Source organism: Numida meleagris, chromosome 2 (genome assembly GCF_002078875.1).
Source record: "Numida meleagris isolate 19003 breed g44 Domestic line chromosome 2, NumMel1.0, whole genome shotgun sequence".
NCBI lineage: Eukaryota > Metazoa > Chordata > Aves > Galliformes > Numididae > Numida > Numida meleagris.
The window spans coordinates 113,488,439-113,505,331 of record NC_034410.1 but is presented as its reverse complement, the minus strand read 5'-3'; the positions used below and the strand labels follow the sequence as shown (position 1 = coordinate 113,505,331).

The following is a 16,893-nucleotide window of genomic DNA, read 5'->3' as shown; positions in this document are numbered from 1 at the left end:
TACAATGCATTGCTTCTTTTTCATTTGGAAACCAAACTTTGAAAGGTGATTCTAAAAGGTTTGATTGCGTAAAGATTCTTGTGAGATCTTTTACTGTCCTTGCAGAATTAAATCACCTGTTTGTATAAGCTAGTGCGTTCTGTTCTTAAAAAGTGCTCATGTGTTTGATCTGCTATTTTAGCCAGCAGGTATTATTTTAGATTTTAGTTAGCAAATAATGTTTTAAAAGGATTTCTATTTTGATCAATTTCTTCATGTTGTTTTCTGTCTCAGAGACTAAGGCTCCCATTGGTTATGGTTCTTCTAGCTGCACGTGTGCTGACATTCCTCTTGTATTAAGTTACAGTATTGTACTGGATATGTCCAGAAATCAATGTGATAGGCAAGTGAAAACTGCAAATTTGCACTAAGTTCCATCACTGATTGTGCTTAGTCAATGATATGAAATGCTCCGTGCTAGTAAAAATATATCCAGCTGAGATTTGCTGAAATTCTAAGATCATAGGAAGAAATTTAAACGCATTAGTGGGAAATCAGTGTCATTTTCTGGCTGATGAGCTGTATTGCTAACTTCTCTGTAGGGGCAGGCACGTTGCTGTGTGAATTGCTGTACAAACACATTTCGAGGGAAGGATGATTTGCATTGTTTATGATCTTCCAAGGAAATATAGAACGAAAGCTGAGACAGTATAAAAGTGCTGTACAGGGAGTTCTTCCTTGTAGTTTTTTTATAATAGCTAGTATAATTGGACCTGATTTGGTGGTAGGTCTTTGGTCATTTCTGTAATTAAATATTAAGCTTACCTTTGGGAAGAAACTTCTCTGATTTCAAGTGCAAAGTTTTGTGGCTTTTTTCCCTTCCTTCTTTTAGCATAGAAAATATTAAAACAACAAAGTAACTTCTGGGTTTGGAGTCTTAATGCGTCAGTTATAGAAATCGTACTGATAGAGGTTATTAACCTCTAGGCTTTCTTTGAGTGCATTCAGTTTGCACTGTAAATAGATTCTTCTAAGCAGTTTCGCCCTTTTCCCCTTCCCAATAATTTCTTCCTCTCTTTTTGTTTCTGTTGTAGTTCTTCTCAACAGCCAAGTTCTGTTTTTTGTGCTTTTTCTCATTTTTTGGACTTGGATGTTTTTGGACCTATGGTGCCAGTGTAATGTTTTCTCACTATGGAAGGAATAAATAGGTTCCTGCATTCACCTCCAGGTTGGCTTTTATTTGAACTTCTCCAAGGGATATGATAAACCCTTTTACATATCCAGGACTTCACTGTTCTGAATGTAAATAAGCGTGCTGGGCAAGGGGGGGGGGGTAAAAAAAAGGCCACCTAACAAAACCACTTAAAATCCTCTTGTGAAACTGGTGAAAACTCTGACTGTGAAGGCAATCCTCTGTTCCTAGGGTCAAGATAGCATTGTTGAGGGCCCTGGGTTGGCAAATGGGAGAAGACAGTGGAAATACACTAAGGAAAGACGTGAGTCTGAGTGCTAGCTTGTGCCAAGCTCTAAAGACTACATGATAGTGGTGTTGTGTAACTACATGAACATTTCCCCCAGTTTTTAGCTACTGCAGGACCAATTCACCACATTCTTGGTGATTCCTGAACTATAACTGTTACCACATCAGCTTAATGTTTCTGGGGCTCTAAAAGCAGTCTTGTGTAGGTTAAGAATTGCATCCTCTTTGGGAGTCTCTTTTTGTCGTGCACGGATAGCTTGCTGACCTTTTCAGACATTTCTTCAGAAAACCTTAAATGGGTACCTTGCTTGGCCTACAGAAAGTGCAAGGTGGAAGGAAGGAAGCACGTGCCAGTTGCGTTCTGCCCCACAAAAAATAGGTGTTGAATCCCAAGGATTGCAGTAACGGTGTCATTCAAGTTCTTTTACTTCTTCTTGAAACTATTGTAGCTTTACAAATGGAATTAACCCATGGGTAAGTAAGTAAGCTAGGAAATGCCAGTATTTGAAGTAAAAAGCTGTGAGAAACATGTTTTGGCATCTGCTTTATCTTGTTCTGTGTCTTATTTATTGTTGGATATGATTGGGGAGAATCTGGAGAGAAAGTTAGAGGGGTATTCTTCCACAGTCTGCTCCTGTTTTATCATAATCTCTTCGACAAGAACTCTTGTCCTTCCTTTGTCCTCTCCTAAAACAAAGTCAGAATGTATGTTTGGAGCTCAAACTTTGGAAATAAATTTTGAGGGTTAGCTTGTACATGGACAATGAATACTTCATTTTTTAAATTGAAAGAGGAATAATTTCATTCTAACATGCATAAAATATCCTTCTTTTTGTAGAGACGTGGAGCCATTTCCTATGACAGCTCTGATCAGACTGCGTTGTACATTCGTATGCTAGGTAAGCATACCAGTTTCTGTATTGTAAAGGTCTTACAGTTGTTACTGTTTAGAAAAATGTAAAATAAAAAAGTATATGTTTGAGCGTTATACTTTTAAGCTTAGTAATTCCATTTTCCTGGGAAATATTCTGGTTAAATTCTTTAGAGAAACCTTTTTGTGTTGATTTGGGTTTTTTGGTTGGTTGGGTTTTAAATTTTTTTTATCTTCAAGTTAAGTGTTGTGTTGAGTACTTTGTTCATGCATTTAAATAAAAATAAATTGTGGTTCTTGTAATTAATGTAGAGCATTTGGTAGAAGTTTAGTTTTACAAATAACTCTTAATTTATTTGTGATGCATCTTTCATTCTTGTTATGGAATTTCACCTCTGCGTGGTATCCTTCTGGTTAAAACTATAGCTTAGAGAATATTTATGTGTGGAAATTACCATACACTTCACAAAATTTCAGTTCTGAGGCTGTGAAATGTTCAAGGTGTTCTTAAAATAATGATACGCTTTAAAAAAAAAAAATACTTCTCTTATTAATTCTAGAAGATGACTTGAGGAGGGAAAGGACGCGTGACAGGGCTGGTAGCTTAGTCAGCTTTCTGAAGAATGTTTCCAGAGAAACAACTAGATAAAGCCAAATTAAAAAGAAAGGACAGTACTGGGAGGAGCAAACATCAGGGGACACCCTCCGTGATACTGAGTGCACTGAGGACGGAGTTGAGGTTAGTAGTTGAGAGGAGCAAGCTGCAGAGCTCTTGCAGGTGACCTGAGGAACTCTCTATATATGCTCTTAAGTCTGTTTCACTGCAAAATTACAGTGCTTAATTTAAGCCAACTTCAGCTACGATTTTGTATTGAAATGGACTGAATGCTTACGTGTCTCGCGCAGCTCAATGAACACAAGCAGCTAGTGATTATAAATTCTTAGCCTGTTCTGACTAGATCAGCCAGAACATGTCTTTTTTTAATGCCCTGAGCCTTTTCAGTTCAGTTGCAAATTGCACTTATCCCAGTCTCCAGAAATTGAAGACTACATTCTCTATGAATTTATAGTCATAAGCTACATATGTAGACAAATGCGTGTGCATATAATATGCAACTTTGACTTAGCACCTTTTCATTTTTCAATTATTTTGTTCTTGATTTTTTTTCACTTCAAGTTTGTAAAGCTGTTAATACCATAGCACTGGCTGTCTAGTAAAGAATTTTAAGAATGTAATTTGGAGAATTGTTAAGAAAAGGAGGACAGATGATGCTGGTTTTTAAATGCTAATTGAAAAAGCAGCTTTTTTTGAGGGGGTAGAATTAGGTTTATTTCATATTAAAAGCTTAAATCATTGATTTTTTTCAGTCATCCTTTTTGCAAGATAGACACTAGAATTCTTCAAAATAGGATTTGTTTTTTTAAACTCATCTGCTAATGGTAGAAATTCAGCTTGTAAGAAAACAGTTCTTGATTTCTGGGGAGAATAATCTTCGGCTGCTTTGGAAGCTTAGCTTAATTGTACCACCCAGTAGTTAGGCCCGTGAATTCTGCAGAAGAGTTTAGTTGCAAAACTCAACTGAAAGTAGAAGAAAGCAAAGCGTGATTTTCTGTGGTTCCTAGTGTGTGCGCAGGGCTGAACGGAGGGAAGATTCTAATATGCTTTGAAATCTTTCTTCACTGTGCTAGTAGGCAGAACTGGAATATATTCAGAATGTGTGCAGATGTGTTGAGTAAATTGAATTTCACTTGATCTCTGATTTGAATTAATTTATTAGGTTATGTGATAATGCTATTCATAACAAGCGCCTAACTCTTGCAGACATTACAGTTTAGTAATGATAGCTACTCAGAAGCAGTATGTCTTTTAAAGGAGTAGACCTCCTCTAACTTCTGCTGGGGGATGATATCAATAAGCAAACAAAAGATTGCTCATTAGATGTTTGAATCAGTATGCTACATTCTTATTATTGCCTTGTTAGTGATCACTTTGTTTTCCCCAATATTAAGTGTACTGTACTGTACAAAATAGCAGCTTTTTATCGGAGTGTTGTTGTATGCATAAAGGGATTATAAAAAAGACCAGCCTGAAAGCTGAACAGTTGGATGCATCAGTATTTAGAAACATTCTTATCAGAACAGACTGAAAGATGATTATATTCAACTGGAATTCCTGTAAGAAATAGTGTTGGATTCCCTGTACAATACTGTGAGGTTTTTCTTTTTAAATTTTGCTCCTTTTAGCAGAGGACCTGTAAGAAATCCTCAGCTGTAACTTCATGGGAAGTTACACAGTCATAAGAGGTATTGCCTTTTACTTCCTTGGTTGCTATTACAACAGACTACGCCTCTTGCACCTAAGGTTTCTATTTTAGCAGACCAAAGTATAAAACTTAAGGGTACCTAGGACACTTCCTTCTGCATCTGTTTAGATGAGTTGGCTGTAGAATTGCTTCCTTTAACGTCCCCAGGCTGTTCTGATTGGAATCTGCTGGAAATTCATTTGCACTAAGTGGACAGAAATTTCTGTGGTATGACAGTGCTTCCAGGTTCTACTAAAACAATCAAATTTTAAGGGCATGTGAAATAAACTGAGTCCTGCAAGTGTCAATATAATCCAGCAGCGTTGATGTTAATGACTCATCTGTCATACCCTGTTCCCAAAATATACGCTAAATCATTCCTGAGTGGCTGATTTGCTGTTTTAAAACATAAATACAGATGCAGCATTGTAGAATTTTTCTTTAAAGACCTTGAATAGGCTAATATATGTACATCACCTCAGCTATTTCTCTCAGCAACTATGAGAAATCCCCACTATTTCCTATAAGTGCTTCCAGGGAATCTTGGTACTTTATTGATTTTTTTTTTCTTTCCTCTGCTTTTGTTTTCTGTCTTTCCTGTAGTTTTTTTTTGTACTGCCTGAAAGTTTTGCTACTGTGCATGGCCTGGAAAGAGTGGGTCACTGACTGCTTGTACTGGGGAGAACGCATCTCAACTAAAGCTGGATCAGTATGCCCTGTTTTAAAAATCTTGATGGCTTTAACTAGAGATCAGTGGAGACAAGCAAATGAATAACTCGGGGCATGTTCTTCTATGGTAGCAATTGCTATGTTGTATTGCTTTTGCTTTAATTCCAGCATATTCAGCTGACCTGTCATCTGTTCCTTCAGCACATTTAATAGCAGCTTGGATCTATGAAGCTAGTAATTCTTTCTGGAAATCCTGCGCTGCACATCTTCGTGCCTTTGACTTGAGTGTGGGTGGTTTACCTTGAGGTGGCTTCTGCTCCCAGCTGTCCTCCGTGATCTGAGATTTCTGCCCCTTCTCCAGAAACCCTGGGCAACCTGAACAGCTACTGCATGGTTACTGGTTCAGACTGGAAGATTAGGGTAGCACGAAATACATGTTATGTAACCTTAACGTGCAGGGATGTAAACTATGGCGTGTCAGCTGCCTTGTGAGTTTCAAAGCTGTCCTTGCAATGTGAACAAGAGTCTGAGAGAGGGGTTAGGAGCTAAACGAGCTGTCTCCAGGTAAGTTTTGATAAAGACCTGATTCTTTTTCAGCTGTATCTGTCAACTTCCCTCTTACACATTCTTTCTTCCATTATTTATCCAGCCTTCAAATCAGTTTTTCCCTGTGTGGCTTTTGTTCTTCGAAGGAAGAAAAAAAAAATCTATCTGTATAGAACTATCCTGGAAAAATTTCTAGCTGGATACTAAGCCAGCAGACACTGTGTGTCAGGTCTGCCTGCAAAATCGAGCTTTGAACAGAAAGCTGAGAAACATATTAAGAAAAATCTTTTTCCTGATTCTTTGGATTCACTGATACTCACAAAGAGGAAAAAAAACATTGTTCTTGGAAGTCCGTTATCATTATGATGCTGGTCTTGAATGTGTTCCTTAAGAAAACAGAGAAGTTATTTCAGAGTGGCTGAAATAACCTCTTAAAGAAGCTCTTAACATAAGAGCTATCATCTTGCTATCTCTTCTGCCCCACCAAGGAAATCTACCTGTAAGCACTGTGATCTGATGGTATCAAAACATTTCATAACCACTTTGATATTTTTTAAAGGCCTAAATAAATAAAAACATTCCATAAATTGCCTTGGTTTATGTATTGAATTTAATTATCTTTTATCTGCCATAGTAGTAGCCAGCGTTTATGTTGGACTTCTGTTGCTGTTTGAAAGAATTACGTAATAGTGTTCTTGTAACTGGTAAAAGCCATCTTCAATCTGAAATGTCTTATACCTTTTTTCTTAAGTTACCTATGATGATGATCATGTTTTTCTTAAATTCATTTCCAAGTCATAGGGTTACAAAATCTTTGCGGAATTTCTCAACCAAATAAGTATGAATGTGTTATGCTCTGAGCAAGCACAATAAAGTGGGCACATTTGGCATCCATTGATCTCAGCAGGTCAGATCAGTTGAACCGTGAATGCACAAAGTTGGTCAGGTACTTCTGGATGTTTGGGACTAATTACAAAACACAGTTGAGATTAGTCTCATTGTGCTCTTCTGCTTTTGTTTTGACGCAGAAGGAATTTCTACTTGAGGTACTATGATAAATTTTAGTCCTGGAGAACCAGTAATTTTTCCAGAATAAAATCAAGTGTATTCTGAATATAACTCCTGTTAAAAGCAATAGTTGTACTCTGCTTTTTTTTTTTGCTTTCATGCTCAAAATCCACAGCATTGTGAGCTTATTATGTTATTCTGGCTGTACTATTAGATGAGGCACTAGCAAATGAAAAAAGTAGAAAAGAGCAGGCAGAATTTTTCTGGGTATCGTTTGTCAGATGAACCTATTTGTTTTGTTGTCTGCAGAGCTCTGTATTAGTCTCCATGTATTTTTTGTGAACTTTTCCTATTCTCAATGCTTTGAACAAGTTAATCGTTCACAAAAACTTTAGTATACTGCCCGAAACTATTTGCTAGTTAACGTGCAGGCAGGTAAACTTTGAAGGTTGAGAATGCTTTGGAAAATAAGTGCCTTTCAGAAAAGCTGTATCATATTTTGTTAAAAATCAGCACAACTGCTCAGGGCAGCTGGTGCACTGAAAGGTCTCACAGCTGTAGCTGTGACTGATTTGTCAGATAAATAGCTGTGATGGGTAATGAGTTGCATTTTCCTTTGTATAAACTGATATTTTCTAACACCACTACTAACGCACTCACCTCTCCCTTTTTTCCTTTCTTTTCTTTTTTATTCACTCATTTCTAAAATAAAATTCACCAGCTGTCTTTGCCTGACTGAAGAGTTCTACAATTTGCTGCCTCTGTATTGTCTGGGAAAAGATGAGCGTGTTGATCTCTGATCAGATGAACGCTTGAAATCTTTATCATTCATTATATTGTCACTGGTCTGAATTATGGTTTTTACAGGTAGTAATAAACTTATTTTACCTTGCAGCTCTAAGTTTTTAAGTTTCAAAGAAAAAAAAAACAAAACCAGCAAAGATAACGACTTGTATTTGGTATGTTTTTACTGAAACAAAGACTCTAGACTCCCTATGCAGGGAGCCTGCTGCTTATCTTTTGTGGTGCTTCCAGTGTGCCTCACAAGATAACATTCATGTGAAGTGTGTCACTACAGATATGTCTGTGTTTATAGATTCTTATCTCTGCAAATATATTTGTTAAGTGTGAAAAGCGTGTCACTAATGTTTTGGTCAGTATCTTCGTGTGTCTTCTGACTTAGGCTGTCTTACAAATTAGCAAGTTGACAAGGAAAAAAAAAAGCAGAATAATACTAGTTGCTGAAAATTAAATAGGTATTTTTTTCTTTTTAAAACCAATCAATTTCTTGCATTAATTACTTTTGATTAATAAGAAAACCACTGTGTTTGAGGGGATGAACATATGAAAATCCTACAAGTGTAATAAGTAGAAACCAGAACTCTTCCACATCTGAATTTCACGTTTGTTTTTTTTGGTTAGGATCTCAGAGGGAAATATTGTTGCATTTGATCCTCAGAGGGTTGCCCAAATTTGTCATTGCTGAAGGTTTTTAAGTGAAAGCTTTTAATCAAGTGGATTACTTCTGTTAATGTATGCAACTACCTAATGAAAGAATACTGATCAGCTTTCAGTTGGTTAAAATGTCTAAATAGAAATCAGTGAGCATGCTAAAAGATTCAGGTTAAAGCTAACTGCAGTGTAAAATAGTTTTATAAAATTTTAATACTGAGTTTTGGTATTTTAATAGGCTCATGTGTAATATTCAAACAGCTGAGCACAAGTAAGTAAATGCTAGTGGGACAATATTCTATTATGTAATATAAAACCATATTATTACTAGCTTCTTTGCTAAAAGCTACCATTTCTAGAAGCTGAACCTTTCTTGTACTATACAAAATGTTTTTGTTTTGTGTGTGTTACTGAGGAACAAACAAACTTTAATGTTATTGTTTCCTGTCATATCAAGGTGCGTTTTTACCATACTGGTGTAGCAAGTTTCATCTGAATGCTTATCACATGCTTCTGGCAATGTATGCATAGGCAGGAGAGATTTTGACAAGAAAGCATGCAGTTGCATGTTTAACAAGTCTTCAAACTTTGTTTTGAATTTCACCTTAAAACAAAAAGCATTGAAGTAGGCCTATTGTTTGAATAACCCTATCCCATTAAGTACATGAATCTTTACCCCTCCAGGCTATGTTCATTTGAATTTTATCTCTGCCACTCTTCCACACTTTTATTTCACTCTTGACCCTGTTTCTAGGAGATGTGCGAGTAAGAAGTCGGGCAGGATTTGAAACAGAGAGAAGAGGTTCTCATCCATACATTGATTTCCGTATTTTTCACTGTAAGTATTTAATAGCAGATAAATGACAAATAAACAAAGGCTTCCATTAATTTTAACTACTGAGCCTATTCAAATAAAGTTAGCAGCTTATATAGCAAAACCATTTCTTATACTGCTTAGGAAAATCTTTCATTCTACTTCGTTACCAAAATAGAATAAGAAAATCTTCACCGCTAAATTTCCGTATCTAGAAACATAGTTTAAACTCGTATTTATTGAGTTCAGATCTGAATCCCTACGGAAAAGAAGACTTGCATACTGTTAGTGATGTGTATGCAAATTACGGAAGACCCAATCATTTGAGAAAAATACTTTCCTGCTTTTATCAGACATAACAAAGGTCTGGTGTCGGATGATGTTTGAAAAGAATTACAGTAGATTTCAGTATTCTTGACCTAATCATAATCAATCAGTGTTTCACTTTCTCAAACACGCAGATCTTAGTTTCTCATAGGAAGACAAATCCAAAGCGAAGATTAAAATGTTGTAAGAAAACGTCAGACTAAATTTTCTTAATTATGGGTTATGGAAACTTTTTTTTCCCTCAGAGAAATGTTACAATAAGAATATTTTTAGATAATTTCACTTTTTTCCTCTATATTGCAATAACTTAATATATCAGTACTTGTAACGTAAAAGCTGCAGTAATCACCATACCTGAATATGCAGCAAAGTGGAGAAGAAGATTCAGATGTTAAAGTACTCAAATAATACTAATGTATTGTAATAAAATATCTACACTGACATTGTAATCACAATTCTGAATAGTCTGAATGCAGTGGTGAAATTTAGAAAAACTATTTCACGGTAACAAGTGTGGTTGTAATTATCTTATTAATGAGTGGCAGAAACTGTGCTAATCTTCTGATCTTACTTTAAGTTGCTCATTTTTTAAGTAGATGACTACTTAAATCTAAAACTTCTGAAGTTTCATTCAATAGTTTCATAAAATAGGTGAGAAAACAAAGTTTGAAGAGTATTGAATGTTTAAAGAGGACAAGGATTCTATCACAAATCCTGATAAATCAACTGAGAAAATAAAATAATAAAAAACCTCTGTAAAAATAGCATACTATTTATGGATTATATATAAAGACACAGTTATGTGGCAATTCGTGCTGATATGGGAAAACAGTAACAGAAATACTAGAAGAACAGCATGTTAAAAGGCACTCACATGTGATATTTTCGCCATTGTCAAATGTGTTTTCTGTGGTACTCATCACTCTGCTTCCATCCTGACAGTTGTACATCAGGCAGATCAGGAAAAGGATTTTTCACACGCTTTCTTCTTGCCCCTGCTTGTTCAGGCACAGGCACCGGCTTTTAGCAACATCAACTGTGGTGTCTGATGACAGCGAGGAATGTTGCTAGGAGGCCCAAAAATTCTTTGCCTGTAACTTTCCTCCCGTATCAGCTTCTGTGGCAGTCTAAAGAGTTGCCACATTATAGTCAGATTTTTCTTTTTTTACTGAAGAACGTGCTTTTAACTTAAGAATTGTGGTCTGTTGTAGAGTTGATCTGACTCCTGCTATATAGAGTTTTCTTCCCAAGGAAATAAGGAGTCCTGTACCACTAAATTATCTTCTCATTTACAGATTTGTTTTTTAAAAAAGAAACAAACCGTAAGGTGTTTTCTTTTTCTCTGAAATGCTAATAGAGTCCTTATCAGTGTTTCCCTAATAGTTTTAAGCAAAAGACTTGATTGACTTGATTCTTAGGATCCCTGTGTATTTTCTCTTCTTGTAACTCCAGAAGGATTTTCCCCCGCACCTGGGGATGGAAAGCAGTCACCATACTAGAGGAGCCAGTTTAGCTACCATGCTCTGCTTGGAGCAAAAACTGGGCTGAAATGATTCTCTTCTACACCAAAAGCAGACTAAAACATCTGAGTGTTGTTTTTCTTTCCTTTCTCTCCACAACAGCTGTATACTGAACATCAGTATTGCATGGATATGTTTTCTTCATGGTGTTTGTAAAAATTCACTGTAACTTGCATCTGCTACTGACTAACTTTATTCTGTGATTCTAAAAATTTTGCAATGATCATTGCTTGCCTTTTTTACAGATGACACATGCTGGCTATCATGCACAATTGTTGAGGCATTATTGCCATTTTACGTTTTGCTTAGCTCATTATTGTCCTTGAGCATTGTTTTACTTTTTCTCAGTCATGTTTTGTGAAGAAACTTCAAAGTATTTCAGAAAGTTGAGCTAATGAACCAGTGACCATTTTTTTCCAATGTTTTATTAACAGACTTTTAATGCAAAATTTTATTGATAGATTTAAAGAGTAGTGAATTTCAAATGTGCTACGTTATTTTCAGGAAGCTACTGCTGCTTTTTGTTCATTTGTTTTTTTTTGCTTTCTTTTCTGAAAATAATCAATTCTGTTTAATAATACTACTTTTATTTGCAACTTGAATTTGTATTGTTAAATAAAGTTTATTAGCATTTAATTTTAAGGTTGCTTCTGTTTCTTCTAAGCTTACAAACCATAAGTGTCTGCATCTTCATCCCCTCATTCTGTAACTGGCACATGAATATTCAAGTTCGTAAGCTGGCTAGAAGTATACTGCTGGAGAAGTCTTTTTTTTTGTTGAGATGGTAGTGTGAGAGATACGCATGAAGAGTATTAATGCAAGATCTGACTGACTGTCAAACAAGGCTGCATCTTTCTCCCAGGGAAAGTCAGGACTGTGTTCCTCATGTTGGTTGGTAATTGGTTAACACCATGATGTCGATTAGTAGTTTCTGTTGCTGTGATCTGTTGATTGTTTCTTTGGGACCATGGGCATAACCCCAAGTTAGCAGCTAAAAGCCGTGGATTCTGGAGAGAAGAGAGCAGCCACGTAACTTTAATCGTCAAAAGTAAATTATGCTTTAAATAAAATGGTCTGGTTTTGTTCAGTCGATATGTTTTTTTCACAGTTGCACGATGAACTGCATACACTTTAACAGTCTTTTACTGAATTGAATATAGAGCACCAGATCTACACTGCACTTCTTGGGTAACAAGTTTGGCAGTGTACTATCCAACAATCTTCATGTACTGTTAGGTTTTTGGAGAACTTACTGAAAGTGGTTGCAGTTCATTACAAATATGCTACAGTTAATGTAGTTACTTTTTAAGTTGTTTATAAATTATTAAAGACATCATGAGTAGTAATTCGATCTGAAACGTCAACAGATTATGTGGACTAAAACCTGCTGGAATACAAAATCTTTGCTAGAGTAATTGGTAGATGATGTGTAAATATTCAACTTTTTAAAAGTAGTAAACCAAAAATAAATACTAAGGTTTTGTTTTCTTGTTACTGAGAGGTTGTTGGTAATGTTTATTTTTTATATATTCATGTTTATGTGTATATAGACACTTAAGCTTTGTTGCTTGTGTTTGTGGAGCTTCTCTGGCATGCACAAACAAAAGGATCTACTGTGTGCTTCCATCACTCACTGTTTTGTCTTAAAAAAAAAAAAAAAAGTGCTCAGCGATGTGTACACTGTGTTACAATGGGGAAGCAAAGCCAGAATGATTAAATAAGATAACAGCCAAAATGTTGGGTAGTGTCATATGCAGATACAATTTGAATTAATAGCTCCAAACTTCCTTTTTAGGAAAAGGTGGTTGAATATAGTCTGGAAGAACCGGATAAAAAAGAATACTTTGGTCTTGTGAGGAGGAAGCATTTTTTCTTCTTACCTTTCCTTTTGCATCTGCACCAGAACAGATAAGATCTTGTCAAAAGGCTTTTGGAATTCTCTCATGCCACTCTAGTCTGAGCCTGCTTGTGCAGGGTGATGGTGGTATTGCCCACATGTGGTTCTATTTTTATGTTCCATAGATAAGTTAATGTCACATCTATGAGTTAAAGTACCTTGGAATTAAGAAAGGGTTTTTGTATTAGTTGATATGTTTCTGTAAACATCTCGCAGTGACTCAATTTTGAGTCAAATTGTGCTTATTAGTACAGGGCTCTGCAACCTGGAGAGAAAACGTGATTGGATCTTGGCGGCTTCACTATGTGTGGACAGATGTGTTTTCCCTCTAGTTGGATATGGAGCCTTTTTTGTACTGGAAAGGAAAGAGGGGAAGAGCTCGGGTGGCTTTCATTGGTGACAGATGAATCTGATTCTTTCTTAAGAGTACAGAAACAGGAAGGAAATATGGAGATTTTCTTTGGTATACCATTTTCAGACTGTTAATGTGGAATCTGCAGTTCAGTGAACATTTTATCTGCTACTTTGAGATCTGGTGGAAGTATCAGCATTTGCTACTAGCAGTGTTGTTTTGAACTCCAATTCCTTGCTCAAAAAGCACTGAAAAAGACGTATCTTGGATGATGAACTTAGACTTGCTTTAAGTGAAAGGATGGAACTAATGTAAGAAAGAAGAGTTAAAGTCCAAATGAATTGCCTTTGAGAGTTTTGGAAATCTTTCTATAGCAGCACTTGATCATGCTGTTGATTATGCCATCTAGAGGTTGAGATAGAAATGAGCAGAGTCCAGATAGAGATGAGTGCCCTCTTGTATTTCATGAAAAAATAGAGGAATTACCTAGCTGCATTTTTTTGAACAAGAAAGGAGTTACTCTTAAACATTCTGCTGTGAAGAATGACTAATTTAACAACATGTCAAATCATTCAAGAAAATGCATGGTCAGAGATTAAATGACATATTGCCTTGCCTGTGGAGACAGCAACAGTAAAGACTGAAAAGCTTGTACTCGAGATTTCTCTAAAAGTTGTATTTCCATGGAGGACACCTTCTGAAATTGGCGTCTAATTATTCAAAATCTGAATTATTAAAATAATTTTTCTCTTCCAGTTGAGAGTTTTACTTTAATGTAGTGCAGTGAATGCAGTCACAAAAGGGAAGCTGCAAAAGCCCAGTCAAATGAAAATCTTCTAAATACAGCCTTGGTCAAAAGAAAACAATGAAGTCAAAGTACACATGAGCTTGATTAGGGAAGATTTCAGGGTAAAAGCTTCTGGTTAAGAATACAGGACAGATTTTTTTGTTTGTTTTACTATCCTAAGTGATTATTTTATATACAAATATCCTTACAAGTTTCTATAGAACAGCCTGTGTGCTCTGGAGCCTTACACTGATGAACACAGTGTTTTATTGTTGAGGTAAATTGTCTTCAGAGGAAGATACAGTCACGTTCTAACTTTTTCATTTCTTTTGAACTCTTCCAGTGCATTTCTTCTCCAAGTAGTTTATTTTGGAAGTATTGCTTTCTGCCAAACTTGCCATCATAAAAAATACAAGCATTCTTTTGTTTGCATCTCTGCTCCCAGTTTGACTTTTCTACTTACACATACAGCCTTTTAAAGAAAGAATATTCTCCTTTTTCTGTCAATAAGTGTGCTACTTTTTTTTTTGAATTTTTCTTTGATATATTGTGGTAAGAAAGGCCAAAAAAGATTACCTGGTAATTCTTTCATTCCAGTGTCATAGCACTGAAGAATTCTAGAACACAGAAGAGTGATGTTTTCTTGGAAGACATCAAGTAAAAGATCTGATGTTGGCCTGGAGTATATTATCCTTGTTATGGGAGAAAACTTAAATCAGTATGTGTTCTTGATTTTTCTCTCTAAGAGACACAGTGTCTTGATTAACACTGGAAAGACTTCATCGTAATTCATCTTTTCAATGGATATTAGTGTCTTCTGATGATAGTTCCTAACTATTTTGCTTCAGTGAAGCTTAGTTTACGCTTTACTGGTGTGAGCTACAGATTTGCCTTGCCTGGGGTTGGAGTCAGGTCAAAGTATGTAACTACAAGATTGCTAGGATTATGATTGAGTAAATTGGAAGGGAAAGAGTATATGTTATATGTACTGTTTCCTAGTTCTCAAATGTTTAATATTTATACAATTCAGTACAAGATTTCCATTATTGAGTTTGCTTAATGTTGTATCATTCTTGAGGTGACTGCAAAGAGATTAAGAGACAAAATTCAAAAGAATTATATGGCTAGAGTCCTTTTGTATATCTTTTCATAGAATTTTCTTTATATTTTTGGTGCTGCATTATTTAAAGGTGTACAGTGCTATAGGAGAATTGGCATTTAATTCTTACTGAAGTAGTGTAATCCCTGTACTTTGAGTCATTTATCTCAAATTATCTCTGCTTTGAACAGAGGCTTGGACCAAAGAGCTGTCAGACATCACTTCTGTCTCTTCTGACCTGAAGTATGCTGATTATGTTTATGGCTCTATACTTAGTTAAGTTGGTGTTTTATTGTGTAACATCCTTGATCTGAGGGGGTGTCTGCTAGGGTTTCTGCTAGGTTGGTAGTACTGCTGGAGTTTATTGAGAGTTAAAAAGTTTTTTTCTGATTCTGGTCAGTTGGAAGACACTTGCAAATCCATGTTTCTTTCGCTACACCTTAAGCCAGAGCTTCATTTTCAGTGATCTTGTTTATTTAAAAAAGAATGTATGAATATGGTACGGAAGTTAATATGTAGGAGTTATTAAGACAGTCTGACCCAACTTTATGAGGGGGCATATTGCCTTATAATGATGCCAACAGGACTTAAGAATAGTTCTAAGGAAGACAGGAAGTAGATCAAGGTAATTTAGACACCAGTAATCTTTATATATGAATTTTAAAGTCTTTCCTGAATTTGTATCTTACAAACTGAGTCATAGTGTTTATTAATGATTTTGATACATAATGTCTTAAAAGTACGAAAAGGCAAATCGTGACAGTGAAAAACTTAAAGAACAACTAAATAACAGGACTAAAAGAAAAAGCAGGGATCTAATATAATGCATTTCCTGGTTGTGTGTTGGGGAATAGATGTGAAATTAGTAAGCTTATGGGTCCCTCTAGTGGTGTTAAGGATTAGATAATTGTTTCAAATTGTTCATAAATATAAAATAATTTGTATTCTGGAAGGCCTTAGAAATACGGTTACAATTGTTTCAAATGTATGTTGTTACAGGTAGTAGAAACTTATGTTATCTCAGGCTTGGTAATAGTATCTGCTGTGTAAAAATGATGAACACTTAAGTGTATAGTTGGCTTTATTATGGTAAAAGTGTGAGGTTAATTCCATGGAAAGAGATGATATTCTATTTAGGTCATTTTTTTAGAAAAAGAATTTCTTCTGTTGGACCTGTGCACATCAAACTTCAGTTCAATATTCAAACCTAAGAGAGATTCATCCTCTCAATTGCTTTTTAATTTCTTCTTGCTGTTAGTGGCAGTGGATAACTGATATCATCAGTTAAATTTTTGGTAATTGTAAATTTTTATCATTTTTTATCATGAATATTTTTATCAATGAAATTTTTTATCAATTTTTATCATGAAAAACTTGATATTTATATTTTGTGCTGTAGCACAGAAGACATGGAGGTAAAGTTCATATATTGATAGTTTTATTTTGACCAAAACCAGATCAGAGGCTATGAATCTTTATTTTTTCACTAAATAAAGTTGAGGTGTTTCTGCTAGGATTTAATGTTTCTATAAATAAAAAATTGAACTAAACCATCGTGAAGTTGTCATTTCTCCTGTTATTGTTCTTCCTTGCTATACAAAAGGTATTAACATGCAGAAAATACTGGTCTAGAGGCAGTTTTGGCTTTTCCATCTTAACTTTGTAATCTTATTTCACTGTTGGGGGGCGGAATATTGAGTATCCCCATGAAATGTGATAGAATTATTTGTTTTCAGCTTCTCACGAAGTACAGCACATTTAAAAGATTGAGAGTGAGAAGATTAAGTAT

At 35.5% G+C, this 16,893-nt stretch overlaps 1 protein-coding gene across 4 annotated transcripts in view; it reads left to right on the top strand.

Annotated features, from left to right (window-relative positions):
* The window catches only part of PDE7A (phosphodiesterase 7A), a 71,219-nt gene that overhangs the window by 35,516 nt on the left and 18,810 nt on the right, over window positions 1–16,893 (top strand). For 2 of the 4 annotated variants that reach the window (XM_021386484.1, XM_021386481.1), the window contains exons 2-4: window positions 2,298–2,358; window positions 8,547–8,579; window positions 9,063–9,146. In XM_021386484.1, the coding sequence (XP_021242159.1) occupies window positions 2,298–2,358; window positions 8,547–8,579; window positions 9,063–9,146 (178 nt within the window). The remainder of the gene's footprint in view (window positions 1–2,297; window positions 2,359–8,546; window positions 8,580–9,062; window positions 9,147–16,893) is intronic. The other 2 variants (XM_021386482.1, XM_021386485.1) reach the window with 2 other exon arrangements.